This window comes from Hyposmocoma kahamanoa, unplaced genomic scaffold, assembly GCF_003589595.1.
Source record: "Hyposmocoma kahamanoa isolate Upper Pololo Valley unplaced genomic scaffold, ASM358959v1 64, whole genome shotgun sequence".
In the NCBI taxonomy this organism is placed as follows: Eukaryota; Metazoa; Arthropoda; class Insecta; order Lepidoptera; family Cosmopterigidae; genus Hyposmocoma; species Hyposmocoma kahamanoa.
This window is the reverse complement of record NW_020653852.1, coordinates 8273359-8287522: the sequence shown is the minus strand read 5'-3', so window position 1 is coordinate 8287522 and position 14164 is coordinate 8273359. Positions and strand designations below refer to the sequence as shown.

The 14164-nt window shown below is 34.0% G+C and overlaps 1 protein-coding gene across 4 annotated transcripts in view; it reads left to right on the top strand.

Annotated features, from left to right (window-relative positions):
• The window catches only part of LOC113230756 (protein dead ringer), a 234463-nt gene that overhangs the window by 144618 nt on the left and 75681 nt on the right, over positions 1 to 14164 (top strand). For all 4 annotated transcript variants that reach the window (XM_026464837.1, XM_026464838.1, XM_026464836.1 and 1 more), the window contains one exon: positions 2909 to 2981. In XM_026464837.1, the coding sequence (XP_026320622.1) occupies positions 2909 to 2981 (73 nt within the window). The remainder of the gene's footprint in view (positions 1 to 2908; positions 2982 to 14164) is intronic.

The window sequence follows — 14164 nt, the reverse complement described above, 5'->3', positions numbered from 1 at the left end:
AACTTATGATTTTATGTGTAATTTAAAACTTAGTTATTCTTGATAATGTTTTTAAATAAAAAAGTCCCGCATATACATTTCAAAGACTTTTGTTAAATTCTGATCCTTTTTTGAGCAGTATATTGCAAATGCCACAGTAAAAAAGTAATTTTTTTTCCAGTTAGACATAGTTCTGCTGCCGGAAGCATCGGACGCAACATCAACTTAGGTATAATGAAGATGATGATAGGTCTTACTCGTATGACGACGAATGATGAATGGAATTCCATTAATACTATATTTTTTGTAATTAATTTTCAATACAACGAAAACTATGTGTTTTAAATACAGTACAATGACTTTAAACTGCTTTTTATTACATGTCAAATCGATAAAATTCACAAAATCATTTCGAGCAACTTTTGAGGTGTAATACTTCTTTCTCTGTGCGTCGTCCGCTTCCTGTGTGTAATGCATAATATTTATAAATACTTGTGAAAAGTGTTATTTTTGACATATAAAGTTGATATTAAGTAATATAATAAAAGAGAGAATGAATAATGAGAATGTTATAGCAGTTGTCATGGCATTAATAATAATAATATAGTTTTTTAATAAAGAAACGTGATCTCAAATTATAGTTTCTAAATAAATATAAAATAAAATAAATTATAGTTAGTAAGTAATTGTAATAAGGAGACTGAACCTTAACTAACTTCAATATAAGGCAAGGCTTGATTTTTTTCTATTGGTTTATTGTCAATCGAAATGTGATTAAAGATTCATATATCTGGGAATAATACATCTGGGATTTGAAGAAATAAATACAGGAATTTTCTTTGTTTTATTCTAATTTTATAAATGTACTAAATTAATATATCTATATAAAATACTATATTTTCTTATCTCCTTATATTCTCAATTTAATTAACAGTTTGTCCAACTTGGGAAATAGAAATATGAATCATTTATTCCTTGAATAAGCAGTCGTGTATACAATAAACGGTGGGACTCGAAACTCTTACCGTAGCCCATTATGTATGCTTGTAATACCAGTGGCATTACTCAGTCGTTGCTAACATTACAGAAGGGAAGGAAGCGAGAAAAGAGGAAAGAAAAAAGTGAAGGGAGGGAATTAGGCCACCGATACTCTCCAAATTCTCAAGCAATGCAGCATGCTGCTGCTTAACGTCGATGTTTAGTAAGAAAATACTAACAAATTGCGACTGTATAAAACATTAGAAAATAGCATCAATATGAAGTGTATTTTTAGCAAAAGCAGTCACTTCATAAAAACTGCAGTAATTTATTATATATTATATTATTATTCATTTGTTTTTGAATTTGTAGTTTCGAGATTAATTAGCAGTACGATATTTATCTAATAATGAGTGCAGTATCTAAGGTAATTACTGCCGTTATGGTTAGGAGGATCACTTGTGTTGCTAGAGCAGTTACTAATCATAAGTATACTTTTGAAATATTATCATGCATAACCTTAACATACATGTATAAATATCACCATACAATTCTTCATTCTTTTACCTTTCTATTGATATATGCCATGTCGTTGTAACTTGCGTAGTTTTGAAGCTAGAGTAAATTTTAAATTATTTGCTTTAACCATTCTTTAATCACGTTTTTCTCGAAAACAGGCTTGACTTAGTTACTGCACTCTTAGTTAGGAGGGCAGATGTCAGTGTTGTAGATCCGAGAAAAACTGGACATAAAAAGGTTATAAAACATAGTCAGTCATGAGGACGAATAATCAACAAACACAAGGCAACAATGACTGATAAGGAATGTATCTAACGTAATAGTAATAATAAAGTTATTAGCATTCGTAGGAAGCGTTAAAAGTTGCACGTGCGCCCGCATGTCGGGATACAAACATATGAAATGCATTACACCTCATTATAAAATTCTCATGCAGTTGCTCAAGCGCAACTATGCGACGTTACAATTGGAATTACAATTACAAGAAAACCCTTTTCATTTGTGGACGTGGTTGTATTATATACGCCGCAAATACTTGCAAGGTTATTAAATGCCTATCCGAACCAATGCTCTTTATAAATTGTACGAAGGAAATTTGCATTTTGTAGTAACGGTGGATATTTATGATACTAAGTGGTGGAACGCACAATTCGTGCACCTCGTGGTAAGTGAAACGTTGTCCAAAACAGTTGCAATGCGACTCAGAGCTTTAAATCGCAAAGATCTGAGGGGCACTGCCACTACGTGCGTCAACCTTAAGACATATGTTGAAGAGTTCCATTTGCCTGTAATTTAAACTGCCTCTGTAATTTAAATTGTAACTGCCTCCGTGGCCGAACGGTTACGGTGGTTCCGGGTTTGATTCCTGGGTCGAGAGAAATATTTGTATGGTCTACAATTATTTCTCTCGTGAGTTGGGGTGTAATTTGTGGTTGTCTATGTATGTATGTATCTATGGCACCCGCGATAAAAGATTTCCATAATGCGAAGAGCGTTAAAAAAAACTAAATTTCACCAGCACCCTATCCCTACCCTTGCTCACATTAACGCCTGGCGGTAGAAATAGATGAGGCAGTACTTCCCGGGACGAATCTCTATCGCTACAAGACTCTACCTTACCTACTTTACCTTACCAGCCCCCGTAGCATGGCAACGCATGGTGTCGCGACGAGCGCGATAATATTGAAATATGCGCACGGTATTGGCTATCTAAATTGGATCTGATTGAGACAGCCAATAGCGCGCGCTTATTCCAATTTCATCGCGCACGTCGCGACTACCATGCGTAGCCATGCTACGGGGGCTGACTTCTATAACATTTTTCCTAATAATTTAACGTTCAATGATGTAATTATATTGTACGTATTCAGTTCGATTGTTTTTACGTCTATACTTAGTTCAAAGAACTCATATTTAATTTATCTTGTTTCAGTTGTACGAAATCAGCGACGACCCTCAGAGGAAGGAATTTCTCGACGACCTCTTTTCCTTCATGCAAAAAAGAGGTAAGTTACTTTTCAATACAGTTATTTGATATCTTTGTAAAATGAATTATTTATTAAAACAGTTGTCTTTTGATGCGGGTCACCGGAAGAGAAGCGGGATAAAGTGTTTTGCTAGATCAAATAGCTTAGGTATTCACTATTAAATAACGATCTTACAAAAAATATACGACACATCTAAGGATATTGTCTAAAGAATGCGCTAATTTGTTATTGAAGGAAACGGAAGGAGTTCACAATCCTGGGAAAACGTGTTAAGTCCGCATTGGGCAGTCCCAGTGTGGCAAACTATGGCCTAAAACCTTGCCTGAGAAAGGGCCCGTGCCCAACAGTGGGACGTATAAATGGTTTGATGATGATGAAGAATTGCGGGACGCGAGGGGCGGTCCCTCACACCTCGTCTCCTAAAATGTTGGCTAACGTTGAAATACCGCGCCTAAGTTCCGAATCCGAGACTGTACAAATCTAGAGAACTCTGAACCACTTCAGATGTCGCTTGTGCACTAAATCCGATTCGAATACGAGAAAGTACGAATATCGAATGTATACCTAGCATGTATAAAATGATCCCTGTGACAATTCGGACCGTCATTTCTCGGATTCGGAAATGATAAGAATCAGACGTAGTGCGCACGCTCGAAATCTTGTAGTATTGAAAGAAATTCATCTGTGCGATAACGTAACTACAGAAAAATTATATAGAGGTAACTTTTGAGTTACTTTTATATAATGTATTGAGTCAAATGATAATTTTTAGCTTTAGCTTTCTTATATCCATATTGTAACGACTATCACGTGCTTCCTTCGCAAAAGTATAAGGATGGGTTCCCACATTACAAATCTTCTATTAAACTTTGATTAATTCTCTGTAGAGATTTATATTTCTTGTTATTTATCATACAGCTAAATGCTCCATTCACGATCATCCGACGATCAAGATGATACTACACGACCATAATAAGAAGGTCCTTCATTCCATACACGTTTATCTCAACTGAGATGTCTACAGAACTAAGCGTTCAGATACAGATGAACTAATCCAGCCATTAAAATATGGCCTTAAACATGATAAACATTGATTTCAATTGGGGGTCAACAAGAATTAGTTGTAGATACAAATCGGATATGGGTTAATATCAGTCATAGTTCGTATAAACGGTTTTATATTGTGGAGATCGGTGGTCAAGTGATAAGATCGTGAATGATTGACGATTCTGGAGTGGCAGTTGGTACCCGTACAAGCTATTAAAGAAATGTAGACAATGGATAGACGAATTGAGATTTTATTCTTGAAAATTGCGAAGAGATATTGAGTTCTTAGTTTTTCGCTATACTGCGTACGATCTTTTTTTTTTGTTTAATATTTATTTATCTTTTAATTTGTTTCTAATTTCGTTTTCCTTAATTAATTAATATTGATTTTATTGTATATCAAAATGATTAATCAATGTAGTATTCATATATTTTAATGAAATAACTCTAGTTGTTTGTTAAAATTATTGCATAAAGAAATATTCCTTCGATCTGACAGAACTCGAACCAGAGACCACGCCCAAACAGGGCGTTCTTCTGTCAACTGAGCGACAGGTCGAGTCAGCAGATCTTACGAACTTATTTACGTGTTCGTTACAAATCTTTTGTATTGGGTTCTTTTGTATCGGTTTTTTTGAATTATTTTAATTTACTAACAATTCATTGTTAAGATAAAACATTTTGCAAAACGTAAATATTTAGCAAAATAAAATCTATAGTGTAAATTGGTAACTTCTGTAACCACAATGAAAAATAGGATGGTTTGCATTTATATTAGACTGGTTGATGACTTTACCATCTCAGTCAGCGTTGGTTTGTTTGATAAAACAAATACGCGGGATTTGGATCCGAAAAAAAATCATAGTTTTATATCCAAATTGCGAAGAGATATTCACAAATATTGAAACAACGTGTATATTCTTTCGTTTATTATAAATTGAAATTTTTAGTGATTTGCCTCTGTGGCACCAATTTACGAAATCATCAGGGATAGTGCAAATCCGCATATGTAACATTGGCAAAAGGCGCGTATCTGCACTAAACCAAATTTTACAAAAGAATGATTGAACGTCATTACTTTGTTATTTCAATGGCTATGACTTTCAATTTTGCACAGTAAGCATTAATTTATATTGTTTACGAACTGATAACAATAGATTCCCGTAAATCGCGCTAATTTGGTTGGCACGACAGTTACGCGTATTTGATTTGGCCACTAATTTACTGAAATGGAAACTTATTATCGAATTCGCGTTATTGCACTATCCCCGACGAAATTTACTTTTCAAAATGTGTCCGATCTGGGTTTTTGGATAGTATCCCGCTACTTCAATACTTATAGCAAAAGGCATTACCTAGTATGAGACCAGGTAATTGGTATGATTGTCTAGCATATTATTCTAAAACCACTCCGACGAATAGAAACGTCTTTGATATTCGGGAATGCAAAACGAATTCGCTTACACGGAATATTGTAATTAACGATGAAATATTTACATAAACTTTCATACACGATCCTCATTTATTATTACATTTCTTTGCAGCTTTAATTAAGGTTATAGAACTGTTCCACACAAAACGACTGTGGGAATTCGCCATATGGGTATTAATACAGATAATCATTATATTTTAAATATCATAATAGAAATAATTAAACTGGAGATCTCTCGATCGCCTCGAGCGTTAAATCGTGCGCGGGCGCGTGATTGATAACTATTTCCTCGTCTCTTTCTATACCATTAGCTGCAGTAATACTATCTCTTTCTGGCATTAATTGATCTTGGTTGTAAATGGCGCCATCATTGTCGCTAGATAGATCATGTTGATATTCGACCGCCTCACTGTTAGTCAAATCAATAGTTATTGTTGTTCACTTGTTATTTATATGATAGTATTAATTTTGTTTAGTAACAGAGACAACAGTCTTGTGATTGTTTCATAAGTGAAAGTTAGTGATTTCATTATTTTTTCTATTCTGTAAATCTTATTTATTCAAGTACTTTTGACATTATGCTCCTTAGCATTGCCACTTTCGAAGATAATTGGTATTAATTTCCTTCATCACCTGCTATGCAAATTAGCCAGTATCCTACAATTATAAGAACATTAGCAGGATGTATGAAGTGCCACACGCATTGCCACTATCTAGGTATTCTGAATAAATTTAATTTACCTCAGGGTACAAGCGTAGGACATCAATTTTGTTCGTTCTACGTTTAGCTCTGTGATTCTGACAATCAAGTGCTATAGATGAATATAATGCGGACCTATGGAGACGATGTTCGCGTGTATTTCAGTTTCAATAACACGTCAATATATTTAATAATCAATTATCATGGAATTGTAAACATTGTAAAAGCAGGGCACAAGCATTGCTCCTTGAGGAATCCCGAAGTTTTTAGTACAATATTCGTAACACAATTGGGTAACATTGTAAAACAGTTAGCTTAAAGAAAAAACACACGACGAATTAGAATCTTAAGTGTGTTGTAACTATACAGTAGCAAGGTACAAATAGCTTAATCGGAGGCTGCCATCAAGGGGCGTGGCTTACGCAGCAGTTTATTGTGTGTGAAATTGAAAGAGGAGGAATTGATAATTCGCGGGAGGTGTCTGCAGATTGTAATGCCGTATTGATTGTTGTTTAAAAATACATTAACAATAATTCGAAAGGGAAGTACGGACGTAGGACTTGATCAAGTTGGTTAAGCAGTAAAAAAGGATGTAATGAATTCAAATTGTATTAGGCGATGTAGTAGTATTCACAATTATTCAAAATACTACGTAATAATATTGTGATTCAAAATCCTTTGCTGTATATAATTAACAGATTGGCCATCATACGAAATCAATACGATTACAAGCTTTATAGAATAAACAAATGGCTTGTTAACAATCCTGTCTAGATCCCAAGACGTTGCGTAGCTTTGAGATTAAGCAATGGTATATATATATATATAATCTCTTTTATTTTAGCTAATACTAATTTTTTTAACTTTATCACTACATTTGAGAATGGTAATGTGGTTATTTTGTATACATACATACGTATGAAGATTTTGATATCACTTCGTTGTTAAAATTAATATTGTTATAAAAAAAGTTTTGATTTTTTTAAATCATCGATTATCTGTGACTTTTTCACGCAAATTCAACTTAATTTATATTGTCATAAAGCACGTCATATCCGTCTCATAGTTGAATTTTTAAATGATATAGCACAAAATATCAATTTTTCGGCTGTGCTCTCTGCTTACCCCGATGGGAAAAAGGCGTGAAGTGTATGTGTGTAAATACGGTTTTCAAATTATATATCTTTTTTGTTTTATGACAGTTTGCATTGACAAAAGACTTTTCTTCGCGAAAGGCTCAAATGAAAAATGCAAAATCTCGCCTGCGGGTTTCGAACATAAGTCAATGTGAAATCAGCGATCGTACAAATCGATAGGTGCGTTCCACGCCTTATCGCGGGTATAAATTATTATTCAATTTATCAACCACAAAGCGATAAACTCCCGGTTGTTATTACGCATTCGATATTTTGCAGCTAATCGATTAATTGGCGAAGTGATCTTTATTTGATATTTGTGAGTTTTGGTTTTGTTAGAAATGTTATTTACTCATTCGGCTTAAACAACGGCTGAAACCAGTCTAATCGCTTTTATGTACACTACTGCCACAAACATGACATTAGTCAAATTATATTGTTTGTTTCATTTTGAATATTTCTAGCGTTATTTTTTATTTTATTTATTATTTCTTTTTTTTAATAAGTGCGCATTCTACCTCCATCTCACCTGATGGAAAAGTGACGATAATGTCTATTCACTTTCGCCATTCAAAGGCCCAAGTTATAGTATTCAGGGAATAAATCTGCAGGCAGAGAATTCCACGCCATATAAATGTGGGAGCGTAACGTTTCGTTCAAATCATTAGAAAATTGTATGTGTATTTCTGTCTTGTGGCGTTGTAATAAATGATTTTTATTCTGTTTTATTGTATTTAATTAATTCACTAAGTCGTGTCACAAGACAACTTTGAAACTTTCACATAAGTGGCGTAGCATGCAACAGTGTCTCCTGTTTACTCTATGGCTGTAGCTTTTGCGGAACCAAACTTGTCCAAAATTATAAATAAAACGAAAATTAATTATTTATTTGACTTGTAGTGCAATAAAATAAAAGAGGATATGAGAAATAATAAAATAAACATGTTAAATATGGATTTGAATATATTTCAATATGGAAATGAAACTATTTTTTCCGATCTAAATCGGTCTGAATCATGGGCTTAGGACCTAAAAGGTAAGGTACTAAAAATGATTGAACCCACACATTTCAACAAAATACTATGATTAAAATGTAATTAAAATTCTAATTAAAAATTCTAAATTATGGTTTATCTTTTGCCTGTAACCAAGAGAGGCCTATATCCAGCAATGGGTGACGGGACGTAGTTGATGTTATAAGAATATGTATACAAATCAAGTGCGTACTCCTTTTCTGTATTATATTTAGAATATTTTTCAAAAGCAGTTTACAAAGTCACCTCTCTCACTCTTTTAAGATCGTTTACGGAGTATGTTATACCAAATGTCAAGTTACAACTTTTAATTATTAGAATTAATTTATTCTCGGGTTAATCTGTGCTGCGTCTGATCTCATGGCATTAATAATGTTTTATCATTTGTTATTGGCTGTGAGTAATGAAAGTTGGTCCGCCACGCCCTGCGCCAGCGCCGCTCTGTCTTCGTCTCAGTTTATAAAAAGAGATTAAAAGTTACTAAACATTTTTTATCGTTAGGGTTCGGTTGTAACGCAAATTGTTAAGATTTTTCTACATCTATATAATTCTTAAAAAATGGGTTGCTACTGAAGCTTGACATCAATGAACTACCTCCGTGGCCGAACGGTTATACCAGGTTCGATTCCCGGGTCGGGAGAAATATTTGTATGGCCTACATTTATTTCTCTCGAGAGTTTGGGGTGTAATTTGTGGTTATCTATGTGTGTTCATGGCACCCGCGACACAGGGTTTCCCTGGTGTGGGGCTGTGTTGAGTGTGTGCGTTATTATTATTATATCAATGAAATTACTTAAAAGGTCAATGTGAGAAAACTATAAGTATAAGGAATATTTAGTGTGACGTTGTAAGGAATTAAGTTCATTGGAGTTTTCATACTTCTTATGCTATTGTTTTAGGTTGAATAAAAATAGATACCGGAAAAGTAAATTTTAGCAAAATAGGTGTAATAAACTATTTTTTATTTTTTTGCTTAACTCTTACATGAATAATACTTAAATATTACCGCACACAAAAATATCCGTACTTTTCTTCCTGTAGTGCCTATATTGATTTAACATAAAGTGTTTAATGTGTGTAAATAATTTCATTTTCTCAGTATGTTGTTGATACTTCTCTATGGAAAAGCAAAAAAGTGAGTGGCAACTATATAGAAAGCACTTGGAAATCGCATTGTAAAGCCAGTTGTTTGTTTTTTGAGGTCCATGCAGCGAAACGGTGTACCCGTACTATCAAAATTGTAATATTTAATTTTATGCTAAATAAATGCTGTTACTGTCCATGAAAGGGTTAATAATACTTGATTATAGTGCAATTTATCTATTAATATGGACAACATACAACGTTGACACAAACCTTTGTGGTTTCTAAATGTTGTGATAATTGTTTGAAATGTACTAACGTAATTGATTGGTAATAAATACATAAAAAGGCTAATGTAGAAAAATAACGGAACCCTCATCATTTATATATGTCAAACACTTTATTTCATATTCTTCATTACAGTTTAAGATGAAAAGCGTTTTTATAACACGAACGACAAACGATTATGTAAATGTTAATCAAACGTTAATTTGACTTTGTGGGTGTTCTTATACCACTTTTTATCCTCCATTTTGTCTATTAGTGTTGCAAATATCGATTGCGTTAAAATTGATTTGCATATCGATTTAAATATGATGATAATTAATCATGATCACTTACTATGTTGAAATATTACTGGTTACAATTACGGCTATCTTAAATAGTAGGTACTTATATATGCATTTTCTTTAATAGGAATTATTAAGTAGACATCTCGCGTTTATTGATGTTAATGCAGCAAAACTAATACCTTCTCGCTCACTCTCGCTCATGTCTAGTTACAACCTACCCTCAGTTTTTAAATATAAAAGTAATTATTAAATAATTAGTGCTTAATCTACCTGTCTATTTACATGAGATCGTTTATGTTAACATTAGTTGTACTTCTTGAAGACTACATACACTACATACGTTGCGAATATGAAATATATGAAAATAAAAAAAAGTAATTTTTAAATAATAATATGGCATTGACAAAGTACAGTTAAATGTCACATAAAGTAGGTCGGTCTTTTTTGAAGTTGAGAATGAATGAATGTGGCGCATGTATAGTGTTCCCTTGCTGTATGGTCCTCATAAACTTCTATTTCATTCTTCAATAGTAGCAGTATTAATGATGGGCAACATCGTATAATATTAATTATTAATACAAAGATCGAACACTCAGAAAAAAGCCTTCGACCCGGCCGGATTCGAACCGACGTCTTCTAGCATACCGTGCCAGACACTATACCGACTAAGCCAGGGAACGAACCAGCGGACCTCACGAATTTTTCTATGCGTTTTTTGTCGTATTTGGTTTTTCAGCGACTTTTTAGCCGTAGCACCATCTATGAGAAATCTATGAAGGTATTTCGTTAAGTTAGATCAGTTCGATAAGTTAGATACCTTTACAGCTACCAGGCCCGGCTAGAGATGTTGCTATTCACTGTATTTAATTTTTTTATTGAATTGATGTTCAATTATTTTTTATGTGAAATTACTTCATTAATTTGTTATAATTATTAATACAAAGATCGAACACTCAGACAAAATTCATTCGATCTAGAAAGTATGTCATCTTCTAGCGGTGTGCTAGAAGACGTCGATTCGAATCCGGCCGGATCGAAGGAATTTTTTCTGAGTGTTCGATCTTTGTATTAATAATCACAACAAATTAGTGGAGTAATTTCACAAAAGTAATTGAATATTAATTCAATAAAAAATTTAAATGGTAAAATATTGTTCATTCTTCTTTTGATATTCGTTAAAATCTTAGGTTTTCGTGATTGTTACACATAGGAAAACTGACTATTTTCTTTCGGATCTAAATCGTGTAAATTTGTTTTTCTAAATAAACTAACGTGTCGAGCCCTTTACAGGTTTCAATCAACCGTGATCATGGAACCTGTAAACGGCCCGAAACGTTAGTTAGATTGAAAAAACAAATACACGCGCTTTAAATTCCAAAAAAATTGTTTCATTTCCTATTCATTAATTTCGTAATTATTCAATAGAATTTGCCTAACCTGACCTAAATAAACCCGATAACTTTCTTTTGAATTAGGTATAGCAACGGAAACGAAACTATTCGGATCTAAAACGCGTAAATTTGTTTTTTCAAACAAACAAAACATTAATATTACACATAACTGGTTGATGAGTTTACCATCTTATTCAGCTGTGACTATGAGACCTGTAAAGGGCCCGAATTCTTAAAATTGAGGGTATGTTGCTACTAGGCATTAAAAAGTCGATAAGTATGGTATTTGATGACCTTATGGGCTGATTTCCTAAATTTATCCGTGATCCTCAGTGTGTAACACTTCTGAAGTAACGGACGGAACTAAGTATAAGTCGTAACTAGACAGTTAGTCAAGAGCGGTAACATTCTCGTAGCAATGAACCCATTCATTCATTCAGTTTGTTAAGCAGAGGCTGTAATATTTACGTTCATTTGTACATGTGCATGTTCATGTTCATTTGCGCATTGTACTTTATATTTGACGACCTCGGTGGCCAATGGGGTGTGCATATTGGTTTTCAAGGTATCGGCTACTTTGAGGTCTCGGGTTAGATCCCCAGCCGGGTAAATGTAGAAACTGACTTTTCTATATTGTCCCGGGTTTGAGTTTTTGTGGTACCGTCGTTCAAAATGGTTTAGTTACTTACTTTGGGATCAGTAGGGCAAGCACGATAAGGCGCGACTTGTGCGAGAGCGACATAAAGTGCGACAAACTGCTATATTCCCATAGATAATAGCAATAACCTTCAGTGTCGCTCTCGCGCAAGACGCGTCCTATCATACTAGCCCTACTGAGCATCGTACTCGTATGTGATGACTAATATTTGTAGTTAATTGCCTCCTTGAATTTACGTTAAAATGCAACAACAAAATAACTGAAATCTCCATAAACATAATAAATATTGTAGAAATAGTATAAAAGCACATTATCCTGATCATACTCAATGATGGTGTAGATCGCCTCGTTAGCAGCTGATTGATCGGCACTCGCACGCTAGGTGCCTATGCGCACCTACAGCCTGATGACATCACACTCATTCATTGGTTGAATTGTGTAAGCGAAAAGTGGTAATGGACTTTTCAGTTTTTTTGTGAAATATCAGAAACTAAAAAGTCATGTTCTGATTTTTATCGACGGTCAAAAAAAATCCATAGGTAAAATAAACTTACACTTGATAATGTAATTTTTTGAGCTACTGCTCATACACTGTGCAATTCCCTGAGAAGAACGAGCAAGAAACTCTAGAGGCGGCTCTTTTCAAATAAAATTAAATGCTACGGAATAAACTTTGGATCACATTGTGAGGAATATAGAGCCATGTCGTTTTTCCGTACATCTTACTCTAACAGGTATTCTTCAATTTTGTAATATGACCTTTTAATGAAAATACTTTTAGTGTAAGTTTTAAACTTAGGAAATGATAATTTTAATATATGCTCCGGAATCTTATTGCATGTTTATGTATGTGTATAATGCGGTCATTTGTATGGTTAATTAATAAATCTAAAGATACGTGGCATAACATTATACTCGCCATTTAGAGTCAATTTAAATGAAATTTTGTAATCATAGAACACTCATGTTGTCTATTGTGTAACGTACAAACTAGATCTAAAAAAAGGTCGCGTGTCTTGTGGAATATTCTCGCGCAGAATTCCCCGTATCTACCGTGTCGTCTATAGTTTGCAGGTCGCGCGTCTTCTAGAATATTCTCGCGCAGAATTCCCGTAGCTACCGTGTCGTCTTTAGTTTGTATGTCGTGCGTGTTCCAGAATATTCTCGCGCAGAATTCTCGTAGCTACCGTATCGTCCCTAATTTGTACGTTACACAATTGACATAAAGCACATTATATTGTGTACAGTTTAAATCGAGCCTTAATAACCTCTTTTCAATGTTCTCGTCACTCTCTTCACGAAGTGAAACGTACATGTATCGATGGAACAATTGCTGATGAACCTCAATAAATAAATAAATAAAATAAAGTAAAGTGCCATATCTGACATTATTGTTTGGCTTTGAAAAGTGCATTATTATACAAAGTGCATTATGTAGATTATTCTCCACTAATTGTCACTTACTTACATTTTAACCGACTTTAAAAAAGGAGGAGGTTCTCAATTCGACTGTATGTTTATTTATTTGCATGTATGTTACGCGATAATTGCGGCATTTTGAACCGATTTTGATGATTGATTTTTATTGAAAAGAGGATACCTCAGAAGTGACACCATTTAAATTTGAAGAAAATATTCCACTATGGTGCAAACTAGGGGATGAATCACTTTTAAGGTCGGTTTTTTTAGTACTCTGTACTGAGATTATTATTTATATGAATATAGATTAATGGAAAATATATTAGCTTGAAATTCACCGTTCAAATTCTGAGTAAAAAACGCGTGTCTTCCTTACCTTGACATTGACGGAATCATCTATTGTATCGATGAAGCTAAAGCATTATAAAGAAGATATTATTTTGAAAAAATTGCCTACAAACTGTTTGTCATGAGGAGTGCACGGAAGGAGCCTCCTCCCACGACGTATTCCTTTCCTTACGTCTGACGCGAGTGCCTTACACTGATTGGCAAATTCTTTCACCTGCTTGGCATCTGCCAAGCATTATACTGTATCAATACGATAAGAAGAAGAAGAAGGAGATGTCATGAGGATAACAATACGTAGTTGTTTTTGATGGGTAACCGATAACTGAACCGATTTTATACGGTTCAACTTTTTATTTTTCATACTCTGTATACATTTACAAA